The 15,099-nt window shown below is 41.0% G+C and overlaps 1 protein-coding gene across 1 annotated transcript; it reads right to left on the reverse strand.

Moving 5' to 3' along the window:
- Window positions 1-1,183: 1,183 nt before the first annotated feature.
- On the reverse strand, window positions 1,184-9,896 carry LOC115848767 (zinc finger protein 345-like). The gene is made up of 4 exons (XM_030849697.2): window positions 8,822-9,896; window positions 7,437-7,892; window positions 6,770-6,917; window positions 1,184-2,903 (listed from the first exon to the last, which is right to left on the reverse strand). The coding sequence occupies exons 2-4, from the start codon at window positions 7,845-7,847 to the stop codon at window positions 1,510-1,512; spliced, it is 1,953 nt and encodes a 650-aa protein (XP_030705557.1). The 5' UTR covers window positions 7,848-7,892; window positions 8,822-9,896; the 3' UTR covers window positions 1,184-1,509.
- Between the last annotated feature and the right edge of the window lie 5,203 nt (window positions 9,897-15,099).

The following is a 15,099-nucleotide window of genomic DNA, read 5'->3' on the forward strand; positions in this document are numbered from 1 at the left end:
CATGGAAGTGAGAGGTAAAAACTATAAAAAGAGGGCTTCCCTGGTGGCGCAGTGGTTGAGAGTTTGCCTGCTGATGCAGGGGACATGGGTTCGTGCCCCGGTCCAGGAAGATCCCACATGCCGTGGAGCGGCTGGGCCCGTGAGCCATGGCCGCTGAGCCTGTGAGCCACGGCCGCTGAGCCTGTGCGTCTGGAACCTGTGCTCTGCAACGAGAGAGGCCATGACAGTGAGAGGCCCGTGTACCGCCAAAAAAAAACACCAAAAAAACTATAAAAGGAGACAATGGGAAACATTCTCTATGACCAGGAAAGTTTCAAGAGTCTTATATTCAGAGTATCAGAGGCAGTAGAGCAGAAAAGAAAAGCGAAAGAATGACGAATTAGCAGACTAGATAGCCTAAGGGAGACTTAAATTCACCAAAATTTTTTACCACAGCTGGGCCAGAGTTTCTATTGACAGGGAATTATGTTGCCCTATAAATACTGTAACTCTAGTAGAAGTCAGAAGCAGTTACAAAAATGAGGAAATATTCTTCCAGTACTTGAAAACTATCATCAGCTTCAGCAAAGTCCCTCACTACATTGACTGAGGGATATAGGCAGTGCTGAAGCTGAAAGAGGTTTCAGTTGTATAAATATACTTTGTAGGAGATGGAAAATGCTGGAATGAAAGGCTTGCTTTCCCCTCTTCTCTTTTGTCCTCTGTTGTGAGCTCAAGGAGCTGTGTTCACAATCAAAATGTACGCTTTGTGCTTTAGCCATGATGGCCACACTAGATTTTGATGTACTGGGGCCCAAACCTCTATGCTCTCCATGTCACTTAGAATATAACATGTCCTTTTTCACCAGGAAATGCTAGTTCTGGGGGTGGGGATCAGGAAGGGTCTGCAGGCCACCCACGTATGGTCAAGAGGCTTGGTTAGGTAGCGAAGGTGGGAGGGAAACAGAGACAACTCATCTCACACATTCTAAGCTCTCGGATAGTCCTGTGACCTCAACTGGTACTAAGAGAAGCAATTTCAACATTAGACTGACTAGGCTAAGGCTAGTTAGAAATCAGAATTATTTGAAAAAGCAAAACATATTCATGAATTCAGTATAAAAAATATATTTTTTATAGCTGCCCTTGTGTACCTTTTCATTGTATTAAATGACACTGCATTTAACAAAGGTAATCACAGGTAAATTTCTTGTTGATGTTTATTTTTCCAAAATCTCAACTTTTCCAGCATTTATGACCTTTAAACAACTTTTCAATGTGTTATCTCTGACATTCTTTAAATAAGGAAGTTCAAGAAACATTTTATCTCAATTAAAAAAAATTCTGAATTCTACTTGAAGTTGTCACCAAACACCTTGGCAAGGAGTCATTTTAGTGGATTGTCTGGTGCTTAATCAGAACTGAGCTTCTACTGCAGGCTTCACCTCATTCACCACTGCTGGGGCTTAGTAGGATGTGGCCTCTCTGATGTTGGATCAGCATTGCTCTCTGCTTGTATGCCTTCCCACACTACTTACACGTACAGGATTTTTCCTCAGAGTGGACTCTCTTATGTTTATTGAGATTTGACTTACAGCTGAAGGCTCGCCCACATTCAGAACATTTGAAAGGTTTCTCTACTGTGTGGATTTTGAGATGATGACTAAGACCTGTCTTCTGACTGAAGGCTTTGCCACACTCTTTACATTGATAAGGCTTCTCCTTGTTGTGAATCCCCTGATGTTCAATAAGATGCTCTCCCCTTGTGAAGGCCTTGCCACACTCAGGACATTGGTAGGTCTTATCCCCAGTGTGGATTCTTTTGTGGTTTCTTAGGCCAGTTAACAGCGTGAAGGTCTTCCCACATATATCACACGTATATTTTCTTGGTTTAGGAGGGTTTCCGTGCTTCCCTCCTAACTTGTGTTTGTTGAGGCCTGAGTGTTGACTGAAGGCTTCACCACACTCATCACATTTATAGGGCTTCTCCCCAGTGTGAATTCTTTGATGTATGACCAGGGTTGAGTTCACTCTAAAGGTTTTTCCACACTCGGCACATTCATAGGGTTTTTCCCCTGAGTGAATTCTGTGATGTATTATAAGTTCTGAGCTCCGGCTAAAGGCTCGTCCACATACAGGACATTCAAAAGGTTTCTCTCCAGTGTGGATTCTCCGGTGTTGGTTAAGTCCTGCATACTGAGCGAAGGCTTTTCCACATACTTTACATTCATAGAGTTTTTCTTTACTGTGAATTCGCTGATGCTCAGTAAGATTTGAACGCTGCCTGAAGGTTTTTCCACATTCATTACATTCATAAGGCTTCTCTTTGTTGTGGAATTGCCTATGTTCAGTGAGGTCTGCACTATGGCAGAAGGTTTTCCCACAGTATATACATTCAAAAGGTTTCTTTCCAGTGTGGAAGCTTTGATGCTTTGTAAGAACCGATCTCTGACTAAAAAATTTGCCACATTTATTACACTGATGGGGCTCTTCTCCAGTGTGGATTTTGAGATGTTGGGAGAGGCCTGCTTTCTGACTGAAGCCTTTGCCACACTCTTTACACTGATAAGGTCTTCCCTTGCTTTGAAGCCCCTGATGCTGGGTAAGTTCTACACGTCTGATGAAGGCCTTTCCATATTCTGTACTGGAATATGGTTTCTTCCCAATGTGGATCCTCCTATGCAGCTGAAGGCCTCTTATCCAAGTGAAGGTTTTCCTACATTCATCACATTCATATGTTTTTTCACCTGTGGCATCCCCATCCTGCAACTCCAAACTTCCACTAGGCTCACTGTCTCCTCTGTATGTGGCATGCTGACACACAGTTTCATGATGTCCATCAGACCCCTCCCTACACCATAATATTTCTTCATAAGGTTCCTGCTTCACTTCTAATGTCAGGTTCTCAGTCCTCACACCACCATCTGAAACAACACATCATATAACTCGAGGAGAAAAGGCAACTCAAAATTAAGAAACAGACAGGTAGGAGGGTTAATCTTTATTTTAGATTTAACAGAGGATTTTATATCTTTTCTTTATTTAGTGTCAGGCATTCAGAGAAACAGGTCAGCCAAGTAGAAGGAATGGGAGTAATACAGGTGTGGGAGTGAGAAAGAATAAAGCATGGCCAAGTTACCAATAGAGTATGGTAAAATTGATAGGATGTCACTTCTGTGATTACCTAAGACTGTAAGTTCCACCTACTATGAGATTTTCTCTATTGACACTCTCCCTTGCTGGTTTGCTGGCTTTGATGAAGAAAGCCACCATATGAAGAAGCCCATGTGGCAAGGAACTGAAGGTGGGTTATGGCCAGTAGCCAGCAAAGAACTGAGGCCCTGTGTCTGTGTGAGTGACTGACAGAGAACTGAGTCCTGCCACCATCCATGTGAGGGTGGAAGTGGATCTTTCAGTCACAACTCAGATGAGATCCCATCTTTGGCATTTTGACTGCAACCTTGTGAGAGACCCAGAAGTAGAGGGCCCAGGTAAGCCATACCCAGACTCTTGACCCATAGAAACTATGAGACAATAAACGTGAGTCGTTTAACTGCTAGGTTTGTGGTAATTCATTAAGCAGCAATTGATAACTAATGTACCACTACTACAAAAATACAAAGCTTCCTAACTATAAGAACTACTACAATTTAAAAAAGAGGAGGGAAAACAAACCACACACTTAAAATCATATGCATGTATATGTATATCCATACACACGTGAACACACACAGATAAGTATTTATGCATATGTGTATATATATGTTTATACTTATTATCAATAAATGCAAATGGCTTAACTTAACTATTAAAAGAAAAGAATTAGGGAATTCCCTGGTGGTTCAGTGGCTAGGACTTGGCGCTTTCATTACCCGGGTTTGATCCCTGGTTGGCGAACTAAGATCCTGCAAGCAGCAAAGTGTGGCCAGAAAAAAAAAAAAAGAAAAAGAAAAAGAAAAAAAATAGATTTGGTCACAGAGCAAAACCCAACTCTATTATATATACAAGAAACACATCTAAAATAAAATGACAGAGAAAAGTTATGAATAAATGATGAACAAGAGAAAATTAAGCAAATGCAAATAAAAGAAAGAAGGCATCATGATCTCAGTTTCAGAAAAAAGGAGAGATTCGGGCCAAAAGCATGAAATTAGACAAAGAAGAGAACTTTATAATGCTAAAATATACAATTTACAGTGACAATGGAACAGATATGTCTAATTATGCAGAAAATAACAGAGGAGCAACTTTCCTAGAGCAGAAATTATAGATGACATAAAGAGACGAAACAAATAACTGACTTTAATCATCCTTTCTCTGTCTGAAAAAACACCAAATGGGCAAAAAAATAAAGATACGGAAGATTTACAAAATGAAATCAACAAAATTAAATTTTATGGATAAATATGTATATCAAGCTCTGTATCCTGAAAATAGAACATCTTTTCAGATGTGCAGTGACCTTTAATGAAAACTATTTTTGGGGTCATAGGAAAACCATAATAAAGTCCCAAAGGTGTAAAAACAACACAAACATTCTCTGATTACAATAGAATAAATCTAAAATTAATAACAAAATCAGAAAATAAGCCCTTCCATCTGAAAATTTTAAAATTTCCAATTATTGGTTCAAAGGCAAAATACAAGCATACATTTCCGATTTTCTAGAAAATAACAAAACACTACATTTCAAAACATTTGGGATTCATCAAAACCTGTGTTCATCTGTAGCATCAAATATTTATATTAGTAACAGATATATAGATCAATCCAGCTCAAAAGTTAAAAAATAAAAAGGACAACTAATTAACCAAGATAACTTGCTCATTTAGGAACACTTTACTGGCTTTTCTCCCTTCTGTGTCTCATTCCCCTTCCTTATGCTTCCTGGGAACACCTCTGATACAAAATTACTACAATGTAAAATAAATAAATTTAAAAAACAAGTGAGAACATAAGGAAGGAATTAACAAAAATAAATGCAGAAATAAAATATAGAAAAATAATGGAACATTGTAGTGTGAATACACCATTGTGAACTCATATTTTTTAGAAAAAAAAAATGTACTTCTAGCTCTACCCATAAAATGTGCTAGAAGTATTGTTACCCTAGTGGTAAAGAACTCCCCTAGCACCCAGATTTTATACCTCAGTAGCATTCTCCATTTAGAAGAATCAAGGCTCCTTCAGAAAGGGTTGATACCAAATCTGGGTCTAGGGAAAGTACAAGGTGAGCCTGGAACAATTAATTTTGTTCAGAAAGCAAGGATTCAAAATTCATAGGGTCATGGCAAAAAGAGACAGGGGCAAGATGTGAGACATCCATACAAGGCAAAGATGTGTCAGTCTGAGCATTAAAAAGAGTAATAACTGGTAGATTGAAACACACTGACTCAATGAAAATTACTAAGTCCATAATGATACGAACACAGAGAAAGTCCTAAAATCTCACGTTGCCATTTGAGGTACCTATTAAACCATTCCTTGAATATGAAAATTGGTAAATAAAGGGGGAAAACTAAGCATCAATCTTGACTGTCTAATATGAAGTCAAGTCAATCTAATCAACAAATAGATGATTTGACCGTTTCTTTACTATAAAGAAGAATGCCAGTTAATAATGTAGAAGGAATGAAAGAATTATAAAATCATTCTGTAACCCTTAATAAAATGGTTGACCCACACAAGAATTCTCAAATATTTTGTATTTTGTTGATAGGAAACTGGCCATTCACAAACTGCCAAAGTGACACCACACCATTACAAGGGGGAAAATTAGCTGTTCAATGGAGGGATCATACTGTCATCATCCTAAGCCATCCAGGGATTTTATAGTGGGTCACCCAGGTATTCATGTCTACTTAACTAATATTAATTCTAGCCAAAAATGTTTAACTTGAGTCTTTCAACCTTTTTTCCAGTTTATGGAAATCCAGGGTACAGGGACAGCAAAATGAATGATACAATGAGGAAGCAACCAGAAAAATACAGAGGGTAGGAGACTGGCCTGGGCTCATCAAAAAGTCTGGGCTGTGAGAGGGAAAATGGGACAGTGAAACTGTTCTAAAGTAAAAAAGAATTAAAAGGCATAACAACCAGATGTGTTATGTGACCCTGGCTTCTATCCTGGTTTGCACAAATCAGCTTTAAAGACATTTTGGAAAAAAATGGACCAGTTTGAATTTGGATTGAGTTTAGATAACATTAAGATGTATTGACAGGGAAAAGGGAAGATTATTAACTGAGCAAAATAGATTATAAAATAGCACATAGAAATGATCCCTTTTTGGTGAAAGGAATGTGTATATGTGTGTATACACACATGTGCACATAAAAGATATACAGATATAAAATAAAAAGTCATCAATCGTAATCTCTGGGTGATAAGAATATCATGATTTGCTTTCTTATTTTGCAACTCTGTATTTTCTAACTTTCTACAATGCATATATACTTCTCTGGTAGTAATAAGAGGTAACTTTCAAAAAAGTCAATGTAGTTTTACAATGTTAATATCCTATCAGGGTCTATTTATGTAAGCATCAAAATACTTGAAAGTAACATTTGCTATAGACAATCTGCAGAAAATTCAACTGTGGATGTTTAAAACCGACATACTGCTGAGGTTGTTCTGAGATGACTTATCACCTGTTAATCATTATTACCTAAAATGTCAGCTCTGTCACTCTTTAACAACTCTCATCACAAGGAATTAACAAGTCACACTCCACAAAAAAACCAAAGGGGAGTTGATTTCAGTCCAAATTCCTTAGAGAAATTCTTGCCTCACCTCTTTCCTCTGATGCGTGGGGCTCAGGTCCTTTGCCCTTGAACTGGACTGCTGGAGGTTGAACTCTGGTACATGAAGATTCTTCATCTAGTGTCTTAAGTGTCACTGTCTGCAAAAGGATCTTCTGTTCCAGAGCACAGGCTGAAAGCTAGAGACAAGCAGCACTCATTAGGCCTGTAAGGATATCATGAATTTAACAGGAACCAAACCTCAGGGAGGAGTCCCCAAGAAACATCCCCCAACAAAGACTAGGAAGAAGAAGCTAGAAACCAGGCCCTAGGGCGCTGAGAGGCAGCCAGAAAGGTAAGCAAAGTAAAGTTTGATCAAATATTGTTTCTGTCACATCATTTATTGGCTATGTGTCCTTGGCTAAGTTACACAACCTCACCGAACTTAGTTTTCATGTGTGATACCATCTACGTCTTTGCTGCTGTGAACGATGAATGACCAGTAAAGGAGCACGATGCCTTCAGTATCTTTACTCACCATCCCCGAATCTGCTGTTTCCCACCCTTCCCCTTCTTCCCCTCCTGACTGGCTTAGCAAGAAGCTCAGTTCCCTGCTGAATGCTAGGTTTTCCCACTGTTCTCTCAGAGCCTTCACACTTGAGAAAGTTTTGCTCCCAGTTCCCCGCAACCACATCATACTAGTCTCTTCCTATGTGTACATTTCTCTTTCTTTCCAGATTCTCCAGCATGGTCACCACCTCCTCCCCACTCTCTGGATGATGTTCCTGCAGCTGGGCCTGGAGCTCCTGGGGCAGGATGGAGAGGAACTGCTCCAGCACCAGCAGCTCCAGGATCTGCTCCTTGGTATGTGTCTCTGGCCTAAGCCACTGATGGCAGAGCTCCCGGAGCCGGCTCAGTGCTTCTTGGGGACCAGGGGAATCCTGGTAGCAGAAGTGTCTAAACTGCTGCCTGAAGATCTCCCAGGCAGGAGGCTGGTTCTCTGGAAGGCTGAGACCCTGATTCCTGAGGTGGTCTTCCTCCAACTTCACTTTCACCATCACAGGCCCCTGCTGACCCCATGGGGCTTGGAACAGCTGGCCAGCAGACTTTCTTGTGTCCACGGCCATCATTCCTGGCTTCTGCTGGAGTTTCAACTGGAGGCTTCTGAGGGCACCCTGGGGAATAAGAATTAAGTGATAAAGGGATACACAGCATATACTTCGAAGAACGCACACAAGAAAGAAGACCTGTAACCAGGGTAACTAATTTTATTAATTCACTGAATATTCACACAAATATTTTTTAGAGGCCTACCTTGTACAGAAACTGTTCTAGGTGTTTGAGACGCATTAGCTTACAAAGATCCCTGCCATCATGGAGTGTTCATTCTAGTAGGAGCAATCAATAAATACAACAAATATGAAAAGTGTAGAGTATGTTACGGAGATAAGTAAAAATATACAATTGCTGGTGTGTGTGTGTGGAATGAAGGCTGATAAGTAAGAATATATAATTGCTGGGGAGTGTGTGTGGAATGAAGGCTGATAAGTAAGAATATATAATTGCTGGGGAGTGTGTGTGGAATGAAGGCTTGCACTTAATGGAGGAAGGTTCCTCCAAATCCGGCATTAAATACATGTATGTGGCCCCTAACCTAAAGCAAATTTTCAAGTTATCACTTGGCACCGTTTTTCCATACTTGAATACATATGATCCAACCTGTGGGAGAGGAAAAGTTACTAGTCACAGCTAGAAAATTATTGATGTTTTCGTGTTAATCTGGCAAAACTGAGAGCGAAATCCCACTTCGCTTCACACAGTGCTGGCGGCCTTGGTTTAGTCAGAGCTTCGAAATTATGGTTCCCAAGAAGGGGGTCCCCAGTCCCGGGACAGGGTCCTGTCTTGGGGGCCTTGGGGCCGGCCTTTCCGGAGCCTCCCAGACAGACGTCTGCTCCCGGCCGCGCAGCCCCGAACCTCCCCGGGCACAGGGTGTCCTCCAGCCGGAACCAGGGCCGGTGTTGGCTGCCCCACGCGGCTCAACACGTCCGGGGCTTCGCAAGGACGAATCCGATATCGAGGCGGAGGGACGCCCCCATACGCTCACCTGACAGGGACGCACAAGTTCGGCTCCCGGAACCGGACACTCCGGCGCAACGGCTTCCGGCGTCTCCCAGAGGTCACGCCCCCGAGCGCGCGCCCGCGACCCGCCTCCGCCCACGTGCGCAGCGTCTCCCAGTTACCCTGCCGTCGGGTACGCTGCGTGTTCAGTTTGAGCGGTTCGGGACTAAAGGCGGTGAAAGCAGCAACTGTGCTTTGACAATTAACACTAAACCCAGTTCCTGGATCTCTGAAATTAAAAAAAAAGTTTCGAACACCCGCCTCTTGCCAACCTGGTAGGACCTCTTAACTGAAAATGTAGGGGAGGAGTGCTAGATGACAACAGAGAAGAAAAATGATTGCTCTCTTCCATAAAGAGCGTTCCCGGGAAGTAGGCCGTTGGCGGTCAGCATCGCTACCTGTTTGTCTCCCCTCTGCCCTTCTCCTGGGTGCTTTCATCTCCTCTGTTCCCAGAACCCTCTCCTTCTCAGGAAGGAACACGATAGCTAGCCTTTAGGATCTCGTGAATATACTGAAACCAGGAAGAAACACAGAAAACAGTGATGGTCGAAAAGTGGGAGCTGTTAAGGCAAAGAGCTTGGGCCAGAAGGCAGTGGAAATTTGCGAGAATGCATGACCCTAAGCGCAGAAGAGGATTAAATGATGGAAGAGGTTCTACTGTGGAAGAGTTGGAAGAGGGGGCGATCAAAGTAGGTGAGCTCACTGCTCTGAGGGAGGTTCCTCAGTGAGTTGCTGCTTTAGTCAGTCAGCAACACAGGGTTGGGAATAATAAAGGGAGTAGCAGACACAAAAAGGAGAATCAACATATGAAGTGGGGTGCTGGAATTTTGAAAAACCAGCCAGAACTGTAAAGTTGTCCTTGTCCCACTGTGCAGAGACCGTGGTGTATTGGGAACAGATTCCTCATGGCTATTACCACAGGAAAGCAAGACTCTCAGAACACTGCCCCTACAGAAACAATGTTGCTCACTTTGGAGTTTCTCTTGTGCTGAGGCAGATATTCCCCATTCTTCACAGTGCAGGACGTGCATATCTTAAAACAATCTAGCTCTCTCTCAATTCTTTTTCCTCTCTCAATTTTTCGTTTTTTTTCTTAATTTTTTTTTTTTTTTTTTTGGTTTTGTTTGCGTTGGGTCTTCATTGCGGTGCATGGGCTTCTCGTTATGGTGGCTTCTCCTGTTGCAGAGCACTGGCTCTAGGCGTGTGGGCTTCAGTAGTTGTGGCACACGGGCTTAGATGCTCCACAGCATGTGGGATCTTCCCGGACCAGGGATCGAACCTGTGTCCCCTGCATTGGCAGGCGGATTCTTAACAACTGCGCCACCAGGGAAGTCCCTCTCTCTCAATTCTTGATACCTCAGAGAAAATTCAAAATCCCTTCACCTAGAAAGAGTGGAAAGGACACCACTGTTGTGATACTGAAGGGATTATTACTGAGTAGAAAAGGGGAAAGCAAGCTATTTTGAAAGCACCTGGAATGAGCTTAATGGTCAGATCTTAGAAAGCCACATTGAAGATGCTACGTTTCAAGGCAAATACCAAGGACAACACCACAAAGCAACCACGGCTTCCTGAGGAGACTGGAGAGTTGACCACTTCTCACATGTGTAGGAACTGAAGCCTCTGAACCCCACACCCAGGACCTTCAGTTCACAGAAGGGCTGGCACCTTGGGGATGTGGAGAGCTGAATGACAGAGCAGAGTCCAGAGCAAAACCAGCCCTGCCTTGTAAACATCCCTCACATTTCTTCCCTTCCCTGTCCAAAGTGGCTAAACATCTGTCAAATTATACTTACTAGGAATTATATCAAAAATCCAATAAGTGAGATCAGATAGTATAGGACAGTGGTTAAGAGCTTATAATTTGGGGTCACTGAATTCAGGTTCCTGTGCTGCAGTGCCCCTTGAGCAAGTCACTTAACTTCTCTAAATCTGTTTCCAATTAGGGGACAGTAAGAAAACTAAGAGCACTGGGCATCAAGAGGATTAAACGAGATCACACAAGGGAAAACCACGAGCAGAGTTTTTGACAAGAGTACACACTATGGATAGCTTTATCATTTGTGAAAAACTCTGAGTCTTAAGAGTCTAAGGAGAAATGACTAATATATCCATCCCATTTACTGTGTTTATGTGTAAAGTACACACTTTTACTGAGCCTGCCCACAAGGGGTCAGTTGTTCTGCAGAAGATATAAAATGGGCAAATTAGTGTCCTCCTTGGGCCTGAACCATATACCAAAAAAATTACATAATCTTTATAATCCAGAGGCCTATTATGTAATTAGGGCACAGACCTAGAACACCTGACACTGATGAACAACAGAGTGTTAATATGTAAATATATTATGTGGTCCTGGATTTAAATGTAGAAGGAGTTCAAGTATGGAGATTCACTGAGGCCCAGTGGTTAGAGTCTTTATGGGAGATGTGGAAGGCAGGATGGGCCCTGGAGAAAGGGAGCAAGTTAAGAATTCCTCCTTCTCAGGTTGGGAAAGGTTCAGGAGTTGGGGAAACCATCCTGGGGCTAGCAATGGAAAGGAGGCTTGTGAACTGAATAGGAGGCTGGCAAACAGCAGTTGGCCAGAGGCCACCAGGATGGGGGAGACGACCAGCAGGGCACAGTCTAGAAAGGCTGTCAAAGATCTGCTCAGATCTTTATCCTCTTCAGGGAGTGCCCTGCGTCCACTCTTACCCTGAAATTGTTGCTTCGCTCACTATGGTTACATAAAGAGTTTTCCCAGACTAAACCCAAGGAAAAGGCAAATCTTTTAAACATGTTACATCAATCTTGGGAGTTCCCTGGCTGTCCAGTGGTTACGACTTCATGCTTTCACTGCTGTGGGCCCGGGTTCGATCCCTGGTTGGGGAACTAAGATCCCACAAGCCACGTAGCCTAGCTAAAAAAAACCTCAAAAACAAAACAGAAAACATGTTACATCAATCTTGCTCCTATTTACTTGTGATTTTTAAATATCTACATGTGCCAACTTCTGAAAACGTGGAGGGGTCTCAAGACTGAACATGACTGTAATGTACTGAACATAGCTAATTTTCTCATTCATAATTATTAGGCTCATTTTGAGAAGTATCAGAAGCCAGCAATCGAGATTCATGAGGGCTTTGGGATCCTCTCCCCCAGCTATCAGTTCTGGTTTTAGACTGAAATCTGCTATGCATACAGACATTTATTAGCAATGTTCAGGAAAATTATCAAAAATTGGAAATAGGCAAAAATATGCTAGAACATTTTGACTCTCGGGGAATTTAACATTGACCTACAATTGATTAGATTTCAAATGTTTTACAGTCCTATAAAGTTAGAGGTTAACTTATAGAAAACTGAAAAGATATAAAATTTTCCTCTGCCCAGAAGAGAATACTAACCAATTTTGTATCTAATTTAGCAATTTTATTGCAATATTTTCCCCTCACTAATTATATGAATTTCAATTTTGTATATTCTCGTGGAATCAAGTCTACCATTCTGTTGGCTCCTCCATTAATGAGTTAAATAAAATTTGGACACTTGCTCATTATTTGTTAGAATGAGCTATATGAAATGATTGCTTCCTCTAATGCTTATAACCTAATATTTATAAGAAACATTTTCCTTAATTTAAGAGTGAAACATTGACAGCAAGCATGGACAAAAGTCATATAGCCCGTTCTGGGAGTATGATGAATTCCCAGTTTCTCTGTCTGCGTGGCTGCTCCTCTCACATCTTGGGTGAAAGGTTCATTGGAAGGAAATGTTGCTAAGGATGCAGTTAATCTTAGAGTCAGGATCAGGCAAACGGAATCTTCTGACATCAGAAAAGGTTGCGAATCAAGCCTCGAGTGCCATTCTAAAAGGTGAGCCATGAAGGACTCTAGATGTTCATGCAAAGGTAGAAGGAAGAGACTCTAAATTCTTTTAGTCACTATATATCTTTAATATCACAAATTCCACCAATGAAAACTCACTTCTAACATTCAGTATGTAAATTAGTAAAACCTCTGCTATTAATTGGAGATAGAGCTAATTGCTGTGCTTAATGCTAACTTCCTCTGGAGTGTGGCCTTTCTGATTAAGTGTTGGTGAACCACCCCTGAAGGATATATTACTGATTAGAGGATCTATCCACGTAGACAATTAGGTCAACTTTTTGTGGTGTTGTTTGTTTCTTAGTAAATTACAGACCATACAACAAGGACAACCTGTTTTCACTAGACAAATGGGATGTAAGTTCAATAACCAAACCATTTTCCCTCTTCCATACAGGATGTTCCTGGAAGGTATGCAATCTTGTCTCAATGTTGGATTGTGTCTATTTCCTAATATAATTTCAGACAATTCACAAAAATAGAAGTGTACCTCAATAAAAAAGACTGTTCATTTAAAAAATAAATTTTTTTTTATGTGGACCATTTTTAACGTCTCCATTGAACCCATCACAACATTGCTTCTGTTCCACACTTTGGCCCCTTGGCCACGAGGCATGTGGGATCCCAGCTCCTCAACCAGGGATCAAACCTGCACCCCCTGCATTGGAAGGCGAAGTCCCAACCACTGGACCACCAGGGAAGTCCCTGTTCATATATTTTATTGGCATAATGTGCCTTCCTAATCATATTTTATTTTGGCACTATTTTTCAAATAGATTTGTAATAATGTATAAGAAATGTATGCTTGTATATGTAGGTGTGTATACATATCCACACAAATAAATGTGTTGTCACCAAGTGTTCTTTTGTAAAGAAATCTCACATTGTTTTGAATGTCATCTTTGTATATTACAATTACAAATAAGGTGTCAACAAGTTCTCTCCCTTTTTTCAAAGCTGTACTTATTAAAAGCTACCACCAATGTCTTCTTTTCTGTGAAGACTCTGCTGACTCCTTCAGTCAGAATTAATGTGCTTTAACATTATTTGGACTTTATAATATAATTACTTATTGTTTATGTAGCCTATTCTGCTTTAATAGATTATAAATTCATGTTCTACTTATCTCTGCATATGTCCTTGGTATAGTTAATGACACAGAGGAAGGGCTTCATAAATACATACTCTGTATGATTAATACTTTTAGAAGCATGTGCTGGGGTTAGGTTAACACTGAGGGGCTGCTATAATTAGATTTATGGAGGCCCTTGGTTCTATGGTTGAGGAAGGTCCAAAAAGCTCAGGTTGATATTTATGATATGCTTTATTGCTTTTCTTTAATATTATAATGTTAGACTAAAGAATCAAATTATTAATTTCCTCAACTTACATCTTCTCACTATTTGATACAGCTACACCCACTGAATATATCACATAAAGAAGGGACATTGTATTTTCCCCTGTCATTAGACTAAAATCTCTTGTAATTTTAATCTCTATTGAATTCTCACAACCATGGAACTCCACACATCAGGGGATTAGCTGGCTGAATGACTGATACAACTATTCAATATGTCAATGAACCTGGGAGAAGAGGCCAGTATGCGGAAGACTTATATCACTTTCCCCATCTCTGGCTTTCATGTATCTGATCTTATTTCCTTTGTTTTTAAATATCAAATGTCCCAAATGTCTTTTGAAATATCAGGTTCCAATGTGACCTGAGAAAATAATCCAAGAGACATTTTTGGCCAGTGAGTACCATTCCTTTAGCTGCACTACTCTAGGCCCTGTCTATGGGCTGAAGACACATCTGACACAGAGACACCAAGGATCCCCACTCCTACTTTCCTACACTAAAAGCTGGGAGGTCCCTCAAACTCAGTTGTTCCTTGTCCACCAATAAGTAGTAGACATATCCCACCATATCCCAATCATGCAGTTTTCCATCTTTCCTTCTGGAAGGACAGCCTAAAGAGAATTGGATTTATTTTGTACTTTAACTTGGAGTGTACTTTTTGTGCCTTAAATATACTGGGAAAAAGACTAGAGAATAGGGACTTCCCTGGTGGTCCAGTGGCTAAGACTCCGTGCTCCCAATGTAGGGGGCTCGGGTTCTATCTCTGGTCAGGGAACTAGATCCCACATGCTGTGACTAAGAGTTTGCATACTGCAACTAAAGATCCCACATGCTACAACTAAGACCTGGCACAACCAAAAAAAAAAAAAAAAGACGACGACTAGGGAATATACTTGAATGTTTCATACAGATGAAATTAATAATAGGATATACGGCCATATTTATATTTTGATAGGAATTTCAAACATAACACATTTAATATACAAGTAGAAAAAGTCTACAGGTCCTAAATGCTTGTGTTTTACATCATTTTGACTT

Source organism: Globicephala melas, chromosome 11 (assembly GCF_963455315.2).
Source record: "Globicephala melas chromosome 11, mGloMel1.2, whole genome shotgun sequence".
NCBI classification, from domain to species: Eukaryota; Metazoa; Chordata; class Mammalia; order Artiodactyla; family Delphinidae; genus Globicephala; species Globicephala melas.

What these genes read in the sequence shown, in the direction of transcription:
- LOC115848767 (XM_030849697.2), bottom strand. Translation starts at nt 7,847, where the DNA reads ATGATGGCCGTGGACACAAGAAAGTCTGCTGGCCAGCTGTTCCAAGCC. An exon ending in ATCTGGAAAGAAAGAGAAAT is followed by an intron (nt 6,918 to 7,436) that starts GTACACATAGGA and finishes GCTTGTCTCTAG; the next exon opens with CTTTCAGCCTGTGCTCTGGA. An exon ending in CCACGCATCAGAGGAAAGAG is followed by an intron (nt 2,904 to 6,769) that starts GTGAGGCAAGAA and finishes GTGTTGTTTCAG; the next exon opens with ATGGTGGTGTGAGGACTGAG.